This window comes from Phoca vitulina, unplaced genomic scaffold (genome assembly GCF_004348235.1).
Source record: "Phoca vitulina isolate PV1807 unplaced genomic scaffold, GSC_HSeal_1.0 scaffold5, whole genome shotgun sequence".
NCBI classification, from domain to species: domain Eukaryota; kingdom Metazoa; phylum Chordata; class Mammalia; order Carnivora; family Phocidae; genus Phoca; species Phoca vitulina.
The window spans coordinates 15,050,993-15,064,998 of NW_022589708.1; the positions used below are offsets into that span (position 1 = coordinate 15,050,993).

Genomic DNA, 14,006 nt, shown 5'->3' on the forward strand with positions numbered 1-14,006 from the left:
AGTGAAGGTTTTACTTCTTCCTTTCCATTGTGGATGCCTTTTATTTCTTTTTCTTGCCTAATTGCTCTGGGTAGGACTTCCAATACTACTATGTTGAATATGAGTCATGAGAGTGGGCATCCTTGTCTTGTTCCTGATCTTAGAGGTAAAGCTTTCAGCTATTCACTGATGAATATGAAGTTAGTTGTGGGCCATAGAGTTTTATTTATTTATTTTTTAAAAATTTATTTATTTTAGAGAAAGAGAAAGAGAGCATGAGTGGGAGAGGGAGAGAGAATAGCAAGTAGACCCCACACTGAGCTGAGCACAGAGTCCAACATGGGGCTCGATCTCATGACCCTGAGATCACGACTTGAGCCAAAACCAAGAGTCAGATATGCTTGACCAGCTGCCCCACCCAGGCACTGCTGTGGGCCATAGAGTTTTGATGATTGTCTTTCAAATGTTTTTAAATCTGGTACTTTTTTTTTTATAAGATCTTATTTATTTATTTGAGAGAGAGAGAGAGAGAGAGAGAGAGAGAGTGTGTGTGTGTGTGTGTGTGTGTGTGTGTAGGAGCAGAGGGAGAAGGACAAGCAGACTCTGCGCTGAGCTCAGAGCCTGACACGGGCTTGATCCCAGGAGGCTGAGGTGGAGCTGGATCCCAGGACCCTGAGATCACTACCTGAGCCGAAATCAAGAGTCTGATGCTTAGCCGACTGAGCCAACCAGGCGCCCCCACTGCTTTTTTTTTTTTTTTTTTTAACTTTTTACTTTGAAATAATTTTAACTTGACAGAAAAGTTGCAGGAGTGGTACAGAACTCATATACCCTTCATCCATGTTCCCTAACATTAGAATCTAGCATAGTTGCCATTCTATCATATTATTCCTTTTTATCTGACCTATTTGAAAGTAGATTGTAGGCATGATGCTCCGTTACTCTCTGAACATTTTAGCATGGATTTCCTGAAAATAAGGATACTTTCTTGCGTTACCAGGGTATTCCGATCAAAACTCGGAAATTAAAGTTGATACATTACTACCATCTAATTCTCCGACTGCATAATCAGTTTGCTTACATTACCCATTTTAGGCCCAGGATAACGTGTTGTATTTAGTTTTCATATCTCTTCAGCGTCTTTCAGTATGGAATACCTTATGCAATCTCTCATGTTGTCGGTATTTCTGAAGAACATGTAGATTATTACTCTGTAGAATGTTCTTCAATTCATGTTTGTCTGATGTTTCTTCATTGTAGGAACACCTAGAAGTAAACGCTCAGTGCAATCCTATGCACATGATGTCCACTTGTCTCATTACTGGTGGTGGTAACTTTTATCACTTGGTTAAGATGATGTCTACCAGGTTTCTCCACTTTAAAGTTAATTACTAATTTCTAAAGACTTTTTGCCACTTATTCTTTGAAGTTAATATCTTAAGTAATTTATCATCAGAAGCCACCCCCCTCCACAGTATCGTTAGAATACAGTAAAGCAGTTGATTTTGGTCTATTGATTACACATATTACCACTTGCCCTTAGTACCTTTGAGTTGGACTTTCTACTTTTGTAAAACTATCTGTATATAAATTTTATTACTTTTCTTTATCTTTGCTCCCCTCCCACCCCTTCGATAGCTGTTATTAGTATGTGATGAGCTATCCCTTTTTAGTATCTTATTTTATTTTTTAAAGATTTTATTTATGTATTTGACAGAGAGAGACACAGTGAGAGAAGGAACACAAGCAGGGGGAGTGGGGGAGGGAGAAGCAGGCTTCCTGCAGAGCAGGGAGCCCGATGCGGGGCTTGATCCCGGGACCCTGGGACCATAACCTGAGCCGAAGGCAGATGCTTAATGACTGAGCCACCCAGGCGCCCCTTAGCCCCTTAGTATCTTATTTTAATGAGAATGAATTTAGTGTATTTTGATGGTAAGCAGAGTTCCTTGTGGATGTAGTTTTTTAGATATTTAGTAAATAAAATACAGAATTTTAAAATATATATTACTGCTATGCCAATTTAAGGAATTTAAGAATAAATTTGATAGATGCTTCAGTTGATATTAAATAGGGATATTAAAGTTTTTTTAAAGGATGGTTTGAGTTGCAATGTTCTTGTTTTGATAGAGTAAATTAGTAATAGGGTATTGAATTTTAAACTCTGATTTTTGATCATGTGACTTGTCTTTATGGTGGAGTGGCAGTCCCAGAGTTAGGACCAAGCAAAGGGAGGTGAGATTTGTTTTAACTAGAGGGGAATAAGGCTGGGAGAGTAAATTGGATCTAGTTTCCTTCCACAAAGGAACGTGGCCTGCCTTTCCTTCCTTCCTCCTTCCTTCCTTCCTTCTTATTAAAAGGTTTTATTTTATTTATTTGTCAGAGAGAGCACATACAAGCAGGGGGAGCGGCAGGCAGAGGAAGAGGGAGAAGCAGGCTCCCTGCTCAGGACCCTGGGATCATGACCTGAGTTGAAGGTAGATGCTTAACCGACTGAACCACCCAGGCACCCCTTATTGTCCTTTCTTAATGTTTCTTTGAAATCTCATTCCTGACTGGTTTCGTTACCTTCCAAAGTCCATCATCTACAAAGTGGGTTGAAAACTTGTGCTATTTCCCTTTTATAGGATAAAGGATAAAGTTCATTTGGAATATAAGACCTTTGGTTACCCCATTACCACACCAAACCCCATGCAGTTTTGAACCTGCTGTTCCTAGGCAGTATGTCTTTGCATGGCTGGTTTTGTTTTTCTGAAAAATTCTTCTTTCTTGCCTTGTCTCCTCAGTGGGCTCCAAATGATTCTCCTCCTTGAATTTTACTCAAAAGCTTTGTCTCTTCCTGGTAACCCTCCCAAACCTCCTTTGAGGGTCCCCAGGTGTATATGCTTTCCACTTTTCATGGTGCAAATGGTTCCTGGACCTGGCCAATGACCAGAATTGGCAGGGCTTGGGGGGCCTTTAGAAAAGGCCAACCAGTTGGGTTCTATCTTGGCTTACTCTTATTCAGTCATTGCATGGGGCTTTGCCATCTGTTAGGCTTGGTTTCAAAACTCTCCAGGTTGAGATTGGGATTTTGATATTTAGCCAGGGTTGGGACTCTTGGTGTAAGTCCCAGACGAGAGCCTCCCGATGGTCATGCCAAGCATACCGTATGGCACAGTCTCCAACTTGAGCCTGCGTCTGCGTCACCTGGGAGAGTCAGTAAGGTACCGAGTGCTGGCCCCGCTCCAGAGTTTCTGAGCCAGAGGTCTGCGGTGGGGCCTCAGGGTCTGCATAGTCAGCAAGGACTGGTCTGGGGATCCCACTTGGAGAATCTGTGCTGTACAGGAGATCGGCCACTGGTGAGTGACCTGAAAAAAGCCAAGAAATTGATCTTCTGTAGGGCTCACGATCACCCTTGTCACGTCATACTGTAATTCTTCGACATAAATCCCTCACTCACTGGGCCTGGACCGTGAGCCCCTGGAGGGGAATTGGACCGATGAGTATAGATATGGGTTTGTACCATTGTCCTTGTTTTGGTGGCTAAGGGACTGCTGCCAATGCCCTGTGGTGACTCTCTGGGAACATTTGAAGTAAAGCTTTATGGCTTTTCCGGAAAGAGAAAAGGCTCAGGACAGTGGTTCTGGCCCGGGGCATTTTGGCATCCACCAGTGTCGGGAGACATTTTTGGTTGTTGCAACTTGGGGAGGGGAGATGCTACTGGCATCTTGAGGATGGAGTCCGGGGATGCTGCTAGCTGTTCTGTAATACACAGGACAGCCCCTGCACCGAAAAAGCACCCAGCCCCAAGTGTCAGGAGTGCCGAGCTTAAGAACTCCTGCTTTTAGGGGAAGGGGGTTCAAATGAGCTAGTGTGGGTCTTACTGTGAGATCCGTGTGCCTCTCATTTGTCACTCACCCCAGGCCCTGCGCTTGGTCTCCTTGACCCTGAGTACCCTGCCTCCCTCTACTCCTTGTCCCCCCAAGCTCTGCCCTGATGGAGTCCCCAGGCTGGACCTCATGAGCCTCCAGTGACAGGTTGGCAGAATCTCCAGGGAAAATTAACCCAATGACTAATAATTAGCAACAGCCAGAAGTGTTTTAAAATACATCCTTTTAACAATAAATGACTTATTTAATTGGGGCTAAGGCATTTGTTGAATGATTTACTGACCTCAGCTGACCTGCACATTCCCCGTTCATATAAGAACTTAAGGAGGGTTGTCTGGGTGTCCTCTGCCCCTGCTTCTCACCCAGGGGAGAGCCGTGCATTCACTTACTCAGAATGACCCACTGCGTGCCAGGCACAGGGAACACCACAGAAAGACTGTGTCCTGCCCTCATGGAGCTCTTGTCCTAAAGGGGAGAGAGACAAAATAAGTGAATTTTTTTCTCTCAACAAATAGATTGTAGTAAAGGGGTAAATAAAGAAGAGGGAAATAAATTAGAGAATCAGGGTGTGTTTGGTTTTTTAAGAGCAGGTAGCCTAGGCCTTGCCGTGGAGGTGACCGTGAGTTTGGGAACTGGAGGAGAGAAGGTGCCATCGTGGGTGAAAATGGGGAAGAGCATTTGTTCTCAGCAAAGGGACCAGCCAACAGGAACTTGGAACCCCAGCAAGCAGGCATGCTGGAACACTGGCGAGGGGGACTGGGCTGGAGATGGGGCTTGTGAGCTGGGAGGGACCCCATGCAGGAGAACGGCATGGCCTTGTGTTTTTACGAAGTCATTCTGACTTTTCTGTAGAAAGACCGGGAAACCAAGAGTGCGAGCAGGCAGGCCAGTTAGCGGGCTGTTGTAGCACGGAGACCTGGTGGGGGAAGCAGAGGCTCCAACAGGTGGATGGGGTCAGGAGGTCAGCTGTGGGCCGAGTTGATGGGTTGGCTGAGGGGAAAGGAGGCTTCTGGTGACGACTGGGTTTCTGGTCTGAGCGGTGGGCTCTTTGAGGTTGACATTTACAGAGCGGGGGAAGAATAGTTTTGGCAGGGAAATCAGGAGCTCCATTGTGGAGGTTAAGGGGGCTGCCTCTTGGCATCTGAGAGGAGGTGACAAGTATGCACTTCACCATAGGAATCTGGCGTTTGGTGGGAGAGGCCTGGCTGTCAGCAGCTGGATGGTATTGGAAGGCCGGGGATGGACAGCTGTCCCCTGGAGAAAGCACAAGGCTGCACTCTAGTCAGTGGCTTGCAGAGTAAGAGGCTCACAGCCATCGGTGAGCGTTGCGGAGGTTCAAAAGCCCATCCTTGATGTGTTCCTCAGAAGAGTGAAAGGCAGGAATGTTCCAGAAGAAGAGATGAATGTGAGCAGCTGGGGTTTGGGGTGCCCTTTGTGTTGGGTGTAGAGATCACTTAGAATGTTGCAGGGAGTTGGGGGGTCAGGGGGAAGCCTGATCCGCTAAAGTCCCCGAAGAATGATAGGCAGTGACAGAGAACGTTTTATTTATTTATTTTTATTTTATTTTTTTAAAGATTTTATTTATTTATTTGCCAGAGAGAGAGGGAGGGAGAGTACAAGCAGGGGGAGTGGCAGGCAGAGGGAGAAGCAGGCTCCTTGCTAAGCAAGGAGCCCGATGCGGGACTCGATCCTAGGACCCTGAGGTCATGACCTGACCGAAGGCAGACGCTTAGCCATCTGAGCCACCCAGGGGCCCCGACAGAGAACGTTTTAGATGCAGCAGTGATAGCAGGTGCATGGCTTTTGGAGCTGCCGGGGGTGTAGACAGCTAGGACACAGAGGCAGGGCATGGGGCTAGAAAACAGAATTGGGAAACTGAAGGGCCACCTCGAGGCTGCAAGAAGGTTGTGTCCCCAGGGGCCAGCCAGGGCTCTGCTCAGAGCACAGAGCGTAGGGCACAGGGGAGTTTGTCACTCATGGGAGCCAGTTCCAGAGAGCTTCATGGAGGGCTGGGAGGGAGGGTTGGGGACAGGGGTCAGACTGTAGGCGGCAGCTTGGAAGGAAGAGCTTCCTTTATGGGGATAAAGTGTCCTTCAGCAGTTTGGAAGAAAGCATTTGAACAGGCACTAATGACCAGACGTTCAGAGCAGAGGCAGTACCAGGCACTCTCGGGCTCAGAAGGGGATCTTGGTGATGACTGAATCCTGGGCCTAGCGGGGGCCGTGCTGGTTGTAGTGACTAGATCCTGCTGCTTGTCTCCTCCTTGCTAGTTCCAGCCAGCGGTGCTTTAATCCCTTCACAGTCTTGGGGTAGTAGCTTACTCGTGATTCTTCTCACTGGTACTGAATTGTAGGCAAAATTTTTTTTTATAGAAGGGGATTAGGACAGTAATCCATGCATGATGATTGTAGAGTCTAGGTGTTGGTGTTGGTGCGGGGAGATGGGTGGGGATGAGGACACGATGAAGAAGAGGTGTTGGATTAGCTGGTAGGAGAGGAGGAAGACAGGAAGTCCAGCCGTGAGCCCTGGAAGCTCCAAAGTCGAGGTCAGAAGCCTCTGCCTCTACAGGGTCCACAGCTTGGAGGGGGGAGGAGGGAGCAGAGGGAGCTGGGGTAATGACCCATTTTGAGGATAGCTCACCTGCAGGGTGGGTGTTCTGACCTTGCACTGGATGGATTCCTGTGATATCTGTGCCCAGGCATCATGATGTACCAGGCTCTGCGTTTGGTCATGGAGATTGCAAGTGGTATGGGGGTCGCGTTGTCCTGAGGGGTTGATAAGTCTGGTGGACTGGAGGAAATCCCGCTGCTGTGTTTAGTGCTGTGCAGGAGGTAAGAAGGAGAGAGTAAGCTGAGGAGGGAAGGACTGTTGGGGCAGAACTGGGTTGCAAGATGGCTGCAGTGGTTTGGAATTGTTGACTAAATGTCCCCAGGGATACTTTGGAAGTCAGAGGTCTGTTGGCTCAGGTCTCCACGTCCAATTCCTTACTTAGCTGGTGGCACAAAGTAGGCTCACCATCAGATGGAAAAGAAAACCTTTGGCCCTTGTTGGTGTTTGTGGGGCTCAGCCTGGCTTTTTGGGATTTGGGCACTGAAGGGGATTGGGAGGTCTTTAAATCAAGATCTGGGGTAAAAAAAGTTTGCTTAATTGAGTAACTTCATCTAAGTTATTTATTAGAGCCTTTTTAAGGGGTCTCGAATGTGATTACTTAAGAGCTATGTCACCGTCAAGGCTGGTATTTGGTGGGTCTTTGTAGTGTTCAAAGCAACCCCAGCTGCTCCCCTCAGCAGCCTCGGGAGGTGTTCTCCCCATTTGCCAGAGGTCAATACTGAGAGGTCATATGGCTAGTTCAAGGTCATACAAACAAACCAGAAAGTTGGCACAGTCTGGAGAATTATGACACATCCAGCAGAATTTTTTTCTCACTAACTTTTAAAAAATTGTGGTAAAATACAGATAACATAAAGTTTACCATCTTAACCATTTATAAATATACGGTTTAGGGGTGGTAAGCTCACTCACATTGTTAAGCAACCAATCTCCAGGACCCTTTTCATTATCTTGCATTAGTGTTTCATTAAGCACGGATCCCCATTTCCCCTCTCCTCCTGGCCCCTGGCAACCACAGTTCTGCTTGCTCTCTGTATTAGACTACTCTAAGCACCTCAAGTAAGTGGAATCATAATATTTTTCCTTTGCGACGGCACCATTTTACATTTCCCAACGGCTGCATGCAAGGGCTCCAATTTCCCCACATTCTTGCCGAACTTATGTATTTATTTTTTTGATGGTTGCCATGCTGATATGTGTGAGGTTTTGTCTCACTGTGGTTTGATTTCCTTTTCTCTAGTGATGAGCATCTTTTCCTCTGCAAACAGAATTTTCAGGGCCGGGTGTCCTCATCTGGGTAAGCTGCTTTGCTAATTGCCTCTGCATTTTCCAAAGGGATACCTGCACAATAAGGGTGGCCCCGTACGGTTCAAACCTGTCTGGTGGTAAAGCTCACACGGATTTATGCTTTTGTCTGGGAAGGAAATTGAGACGGAGAGATATTGGAAGACCGGCAAACAGTCATAGAGGTGCTGAACTTGGAGCGGGGAGCGGTCCGGGACCACGGGGTCCCCAGTACTGTTGCTGGGACTAGAGCCCAGCCTTCCACCTCCAGGACTGGGGTTCTTTAGAGGTACCAAGCTACCAGGATTAGCAAAATCTGAAGCTCAGTTTCTCTCTTTGCTTCCTTTGTGATTCACAGAATTCATTTATACAATAACAAAAAAATTCTTGAGCTGCTCTTCTGTACCCAGTATTGTGCTAGGGATAAAGCTGTCAATAAGAGAAATAGGATCTCTACTTTCCCAGGTTGTTGTCTGGCCTCTGAAATGTCCTTACTGGCAAAATCAGTGAAATGGTGTTCATGGTTAGGCTGGCTCTGCGTTAATTATTGTCATTTACGTAACGTATAATGGATGTGTATAGGGCTCTTTAGATCTTCTGTACAGTTGTTTTCTTTCCATAATTAGTAACTTGTAGAGCTCATTTGAAATTATATAAATACTGTGCTCCACATCACACTTTTCACCATGAGTTTTAACTTCATCGGTCATTCCCTAACTCCATGGTTCCTTCCGTATTTGTTTGCATTTCAGAATTTTCCTTCTCTCCCGTTTATGTGGCAGTAAGGATTCGTGGATTCTTCTGGTCCTTAATGGTGTGGCTCATGGCTATTTATTTGGTGCTGGAAGTATCCCAGATTCGTCTGGTGAGAGCCCTTGTCTCCTCTGGCCTTTGGGCACATCCTCGTGATTCCTTGAGCGCCTCCTTATTGTATGGTGTGAGACGTTCCAGGCCCATCTTGTACTTTTCTCTGCCTGTTCTGGGTTGGTGTCAGCCTATGGAAGAGGTGCCGTTGCTAGGAATGATGTGGACTCTGCTCGCCCGGGCCGGACTCCGTATGCGGCCCCATAGGCATTTCGCTTTTGCAGCCAGTGCTGTGGCCAGACCAGCCCTTGTGATTCTTGTGGTTGCAAGTCGCGTCTGGGCAACGGCTTTTAGGGAACTTTAGAAAAGAGAGGGTTTATTATTCACGGGTTCTGCAGGGTGCATGGCATGCCTGGGGCGTGTCTGGGGCCTCATGGCCAGGTGGAAGCAGGAGGAGCGGGGCTGGGCACACATCTGGATCTGGGGTTCTGCCTTTATAGAGGTTGAGGGTGGGGTGCCTGGGGTTTTGTGAGTTCACTCTTTATTGGTGAATTTAAAACATTAGAGGGAATTAAAGCACAGGAATGGAAAAGCCAGTGGTCAAATGGTCAGTTATCTAGGTCAACCTGAGTGTTCTAAAAGAAGAGGGACCCCCTGGCTCTTTATCTGGTGTGGCTGGCAATGTCTTCGTTGGAGATGGAGGTCTTTGAAGTGGATGCCTCAGCAATCAGAAGCTTAATGTCAGGCGTTTAAATTACAATTAGGAAAGCTAATTGTCGGGTGCTTTTATAAACCACCCCAACCTTGAAATCAGACATTTCCTCTAGGAGACCTGGTTCCTTTTAGGGAAGAAAGATATGAAAATACCCAGATCTGGGTGAAGGAGGCCGAATGGTACAAACTTCTAGTTATAAAATAAGTAAGTCCCGGGGAGGTCATGGAAGGCATGGCGACTATAGTTAATAATTCTGTATTGCATATTTGAAAGTTGCTAAGAGACTAGCTCTTAAAAGTTCTCCTCATAAGAAAAACAATTTTTGTAACAATGTATGGTAAAAAACCCCAAGATCTGAGCCCTAGAATACTTTTTACTACTGGTATGTCCCTGCTTCTGGGGTCTCTCAGTGGGTAGAGCTGTGTGAGAGTGTGTGTGTGTGTGTGTGTAAGCACATATTTATTACCCCCAATATCTCTAATGTAGACTTTCAAAAAATTGAAGTATAGTTGTCCCACAGGGTCACATTAGTTTCAGCTGTGCAGTGTTGCCCTTCGATGACTCAGTGGGTTATGCTGTGTCCACCCCAAGTGTGGCCGCCATCTGTCACCACACACGACTCTGTGCCTTTCATCCCTGCGCCTTACTCGTGTTCCGTAACTGGAAGCCTGCACCCCCGACCCCCCTTTTTGCACGCCCCCTCCCCCTCCCCTCCGGCAACATCAGTTTGTTCTCTGTATTTATGGGTCTGTTTCCGCTTTTTGTTTCATTGTGTTTTTAGATTCCATATATAAGTGAAATCGTATGGTATTTTGTCTTTTAGGCTTTTTTTTTTTTTAAACCCATGAATGTAGGATTCTAATTAGACAGATGTGTAATTTGGATGTGTATTACTTTCCTTTTCTCTTGGAAAACAGGTGGCTGAACCCCTTGTTTAAAATTGGTCACAAACGGAGATTAGAAGAAGATGATATGTATTCGGTGCTTCCAGAAGATCGCTCGAGGCATCTGGGAGAAGAGTTGCAAGGGTAAGGCACAGGCGGGAATGAGAAGGGTAAGGAGGAGTGAGAATTTCTAAGTGTGTGTCTTCATGGTTTGGGACTTCACATGGGTTTTGCCTTCCCCTAGGCCCCTCTGGAGCCTCCTTCCCTCATTTGTGCGCTGCCCTCCCCTCAGGCTGTCCCCGGGCTTAGCCTACTTTGGTGGCTGGGGGAAAACCTGTTTCCTGTGCTTCTGGGGAGTGGAGGTTGCCAGCAGCAAAGGCTCTGGATGCCAAGCTCTGTCCCCAGAGATGGTCTCACCGGAGGAGGTTGTCTGTGCGCCTGTCTGCCTTCCTGGCCCGCTCCCGGCGCTCTCATTCCAGCCATCCTTGGCCAAGACTTGTTTCCTGAGACTGGAACTTTTCCCCTCAAGGCATGTTTTTTCTGGGGCTTCAGATTCCGCCCGGGGGCCCTGTGAACAATTGGCCAGAGCTGAGGAAGCAGCACCCCCCCCCCCGGGGGGGGGGCAGTCATCTGTGCTTCTGAGTGTGCTTGGCCGTGCTGTTTCTCACCGCGCTTGGTTTTTCTCCTTGCAGGTACTGGGATAAAGAAGTTTCGAGAGCCGAGAAAGACGCTCGGAAGCCTTCTTTAACAAAAGCAATCATAAAGTGTTACTGGAAATCCTACTTAGTTTTGGGAATTTTTACGCTCATTGAGGTAAAAGCTTTTATGTGCGGTGTGTTGTTTTTCCGCATGTGCGGGTGGGTACTGAGGTGGGCAGCACTGCTGGGGACAGAGGCAAGTGATTTAACGTCTGAGGATAAAGCACATCCAGGAAACATGATGCACATAGCTCAGCAGTTATACTCATCTTCAGAATGGGTGCATTCGTAAGTGGACCTCGGGGGGATTACTGTTTTTCTTCTCATGAATTGCGGGAGGATGGTGCTGAGAAGTTTTATGCCCTGTTAGGATACTGTTGGTGCTCAGTAAATGTTATAAATGCTAAGAGTGATCCTTGACCCAGAGAAGACTCTACAACCTCAAGGAATATGTGCCCTCTGATTTGGAGGAAATAAATTTGGGTCAGAGCCCAGAATAACTTAGGTTTTCAGCAAATAACACCTAACTTGACCAAGCCAAGTCTGATAAATGTCTTCCCATGAAGGATTTATTGCCTTTCCCCCTTCCAGGGAATCAGAACCCTGGGCCCTGTGTCTGGGCTGGAGCTGGCCAGACCTCTCAAGAGCCCATGGTTCTCTGGGCTGCCCCCTTTCCAGCAGGACACGTACTATGAGCCAAAACCCCCTCTGTGGAGGAGCTCTGGCTCCGTGAATTCTGGAGGATTCGTGCCCCACCCATTCTGGTTTCCTGTCCCTGGTTATTGGCGTGGATTCCTGGTTGGAAGGTGGAGCTTTGGTGGCGTGACATTGCAGCTACTCTAGGAGTGATGTGGAATGGAAGAGCAAAGGCAGAAAGCCATGAGGTCAGTGAGCTCCATTAGCCCGATGGGCCTCAGTCAAGATCGTCCGGTAAGACCGTGTTCTCCCGGGTGCAGCCAGTGAGAGCCAGTGAGCCTCTACCTGTTCTGGGCTGTGGCCTGCTGGAAGGATGCTGCAGCTCCACCTGCCTGGGTCTGCACCTTAGTACTGCCTTAGGGACGCTGGTGGCCCTGTGAGTGTATGAGAGTAGTTGGCATAGGAGTTGGGGTTGCTGTGAAGAGGTGGTTTTAGGTGGAGAAGGGCGGTGAGTTGTCATAAGTTCGTTTTGTCGGGCGTGAGATGGGTGGGCTGGTTGCTGTGTATGTGGGAAGGGCAGCTCCTGTGTTAAAGGCTCTGTTGTAGGGAAGGGCAGTGGGTCGGTAGGTGATCCCCACCCTGTGTAACTGAAAAAAACCAGAGTCTGTCAGCCAACAGGTGACTGATGGTCCTGGGAGATTGAAGTTCCCCTGGATGACAAAGGTGGGTTAGCCAGAGGGTGGGGGCAAGTATATGGAGCACCAATCAGCCCCTAGATACTGCTGTGGCTTGTGATGGGCAGGGTGGAGATACACAGCAGTGGGACTGACCGGGGGGTTGGTGAGGGAGGGGACAGGAAACCCCGAGCCTGTCCCAGCCTGGCTTTGACCCATGTACTCATGTCCCAGTGATGGGGTTCCTGTGCGGTCACGATAAGTCTCAGTTTGAAATACACAGGGTGACAAGTTGGGGTTTTAAAATTGTGGCCGGTGGGTGCAGGATTTCCTGATGAGATATGGCTGCTGACCTCACAGAGCAGAGTGCTCGTGGATTCGGCTTGTCGGGAAGCCCGGGAGCCTTGGCATATGCCTGTGGCCCATGTCCGGTGTCTGGTTGGGCGTGGGCAGGGACCCGTGTCCTTGGAGTCTGGTGCTAGATCGTATCCTGGAGCAGGCCTCCCTTTGTGGCCTCTGGTTCTCTCCTTTCTCTTTGCTACCAAGTGCTGAAGAAGCTGAAGATGGCAGATCTCAAAGGCTGGCCCTTGTGGCTGTGTTTGGCCTGAGCTTCTGGTTTCCCTCACTGTTGTGGGCTGTTGCCCACGTGGGGTGGGGTCTCTAAGTCCCAGGTGGTCCCATCTCAGAATAAGCTGCAGGTCTGTGCTGGGCTTGGGAGGAGTAGGCACAGAGCTCTGAGGCCACAGGAGCTGGGCTTCTTCCTGAGAAGACAGGCTCCACTCTGGCACAGGGAGCGTTGATGACCACGTTGTCCAGCCCTGGTATACTTACTACTGGGGGATCTAGGGATGCCAGGACTGGGGGCGAAAGGAGCGTGCAACTGGTAAGAGCGCTGGTCTCTTTGGGGATGTCGGTTACTGGGGAGGGGAGTACGTGGCAAACGTGGGGGCTCATGCTCAGTAGCGTTAGTATTGGTAGCAGCAGTGGTGGTAGGAGCTCATACCCAGTAGTAGCAGCAGCAGCGGTAGGTGTGGTGGTGGTAGTGGCCCTGGTGGTTTCTCATCCTCAGTAGTGGTATTGCTAGTACTAGCAACAGTAGTAGGGCTCATACTCGGTAGCAGTAGCAGCGGCAGTACTGTTACTAGTAGTATCACTACTACTGCTAGCAGCAGGGGCAGTAGAGACCTACTCGGTAGCAGTGTTACTAGCGGTAGCAGTGGCAGTACTGTTACTAGTAGTACTACTACTGCTAGCAGCAGGGGCAGTAGAGACCTACTCGGTAGTAGTGTTACTAGCGGTAGCGGTAGCAGCGGCAGTACTGTTATGTAGTATCACTACTACTGCTAGCAGCAGGGGCAGTAGAGACCTACTCGGTAGTAGTGTTGCTAGCAGTAGCGGCAGTACTGTTACTAGTAGTATCACTACTACTGCTAGCAGCAGGGGCAGTAGAGACCTACTCGGTAGCAGTGTTACTAGCAGCAGCAGAGGCTCATTCTGTAGTAACAGCAACAACATTAGTAGTTCATACTCAGTGGTAATAGAACTATTAGTAGCAGTTTTGGCAGGGGCTCATACTCCAAGGTGGCGGCGGCAGGGGCAACAGCAGTACTGGTAGTAGTGTAGTAGTGTAATAATAGTAGTAGTGTAATAATAAGTACTTGAAAACTCTCAAACTGCTGCCAAGGGGGGTGCTTGGGTGACTCAGACGTTAAGTGTCTGCCTTCGGCTCAGATCATGATCCCAGGGTCCTGGGATCCCCGCATTGGGCTCCCTGCTCCGCGGGAAGCCTGCCTCTCCCTCTCCTGCTCCCCCTGCTTGTGTTCCCTTTCTTGCTGTGTCTCTCTCTGTCAAAT

The 14,006-nt window shown here is 48.3% G+C and overlaps 1 protein-coding gene across 2 annotated transcripts in view; it reads left to right on the forward strand.

The window, feature by feature from the left end:
• Nucleotides 1-14,006, forward strand: part of ABCC4 (ATP binding cassette subfamily C member 4) — a 241,363-nt gene that overhangs the window by 26,723 nt on the left and 200,634 nt on the right. For both annotated transcript variants that reach the window (XM_032402753.1, XM_032402752.1), the window contains exons 2-3: nt 10,179-10,289; nt 10,838-10,958. In XM_032402753.1, the coding sequence (XP_032258644.1) occupies nt 10,234-10,289; nt 10,838-10,958 (177 nt within the window). In that variant the 5' untranslated portion in view covers nt 10,179-10,233. The remainder of the gene's footprint in view (nt 1-10,178; nt 10,290-10,837; nt 10,959-14,006) is intronic.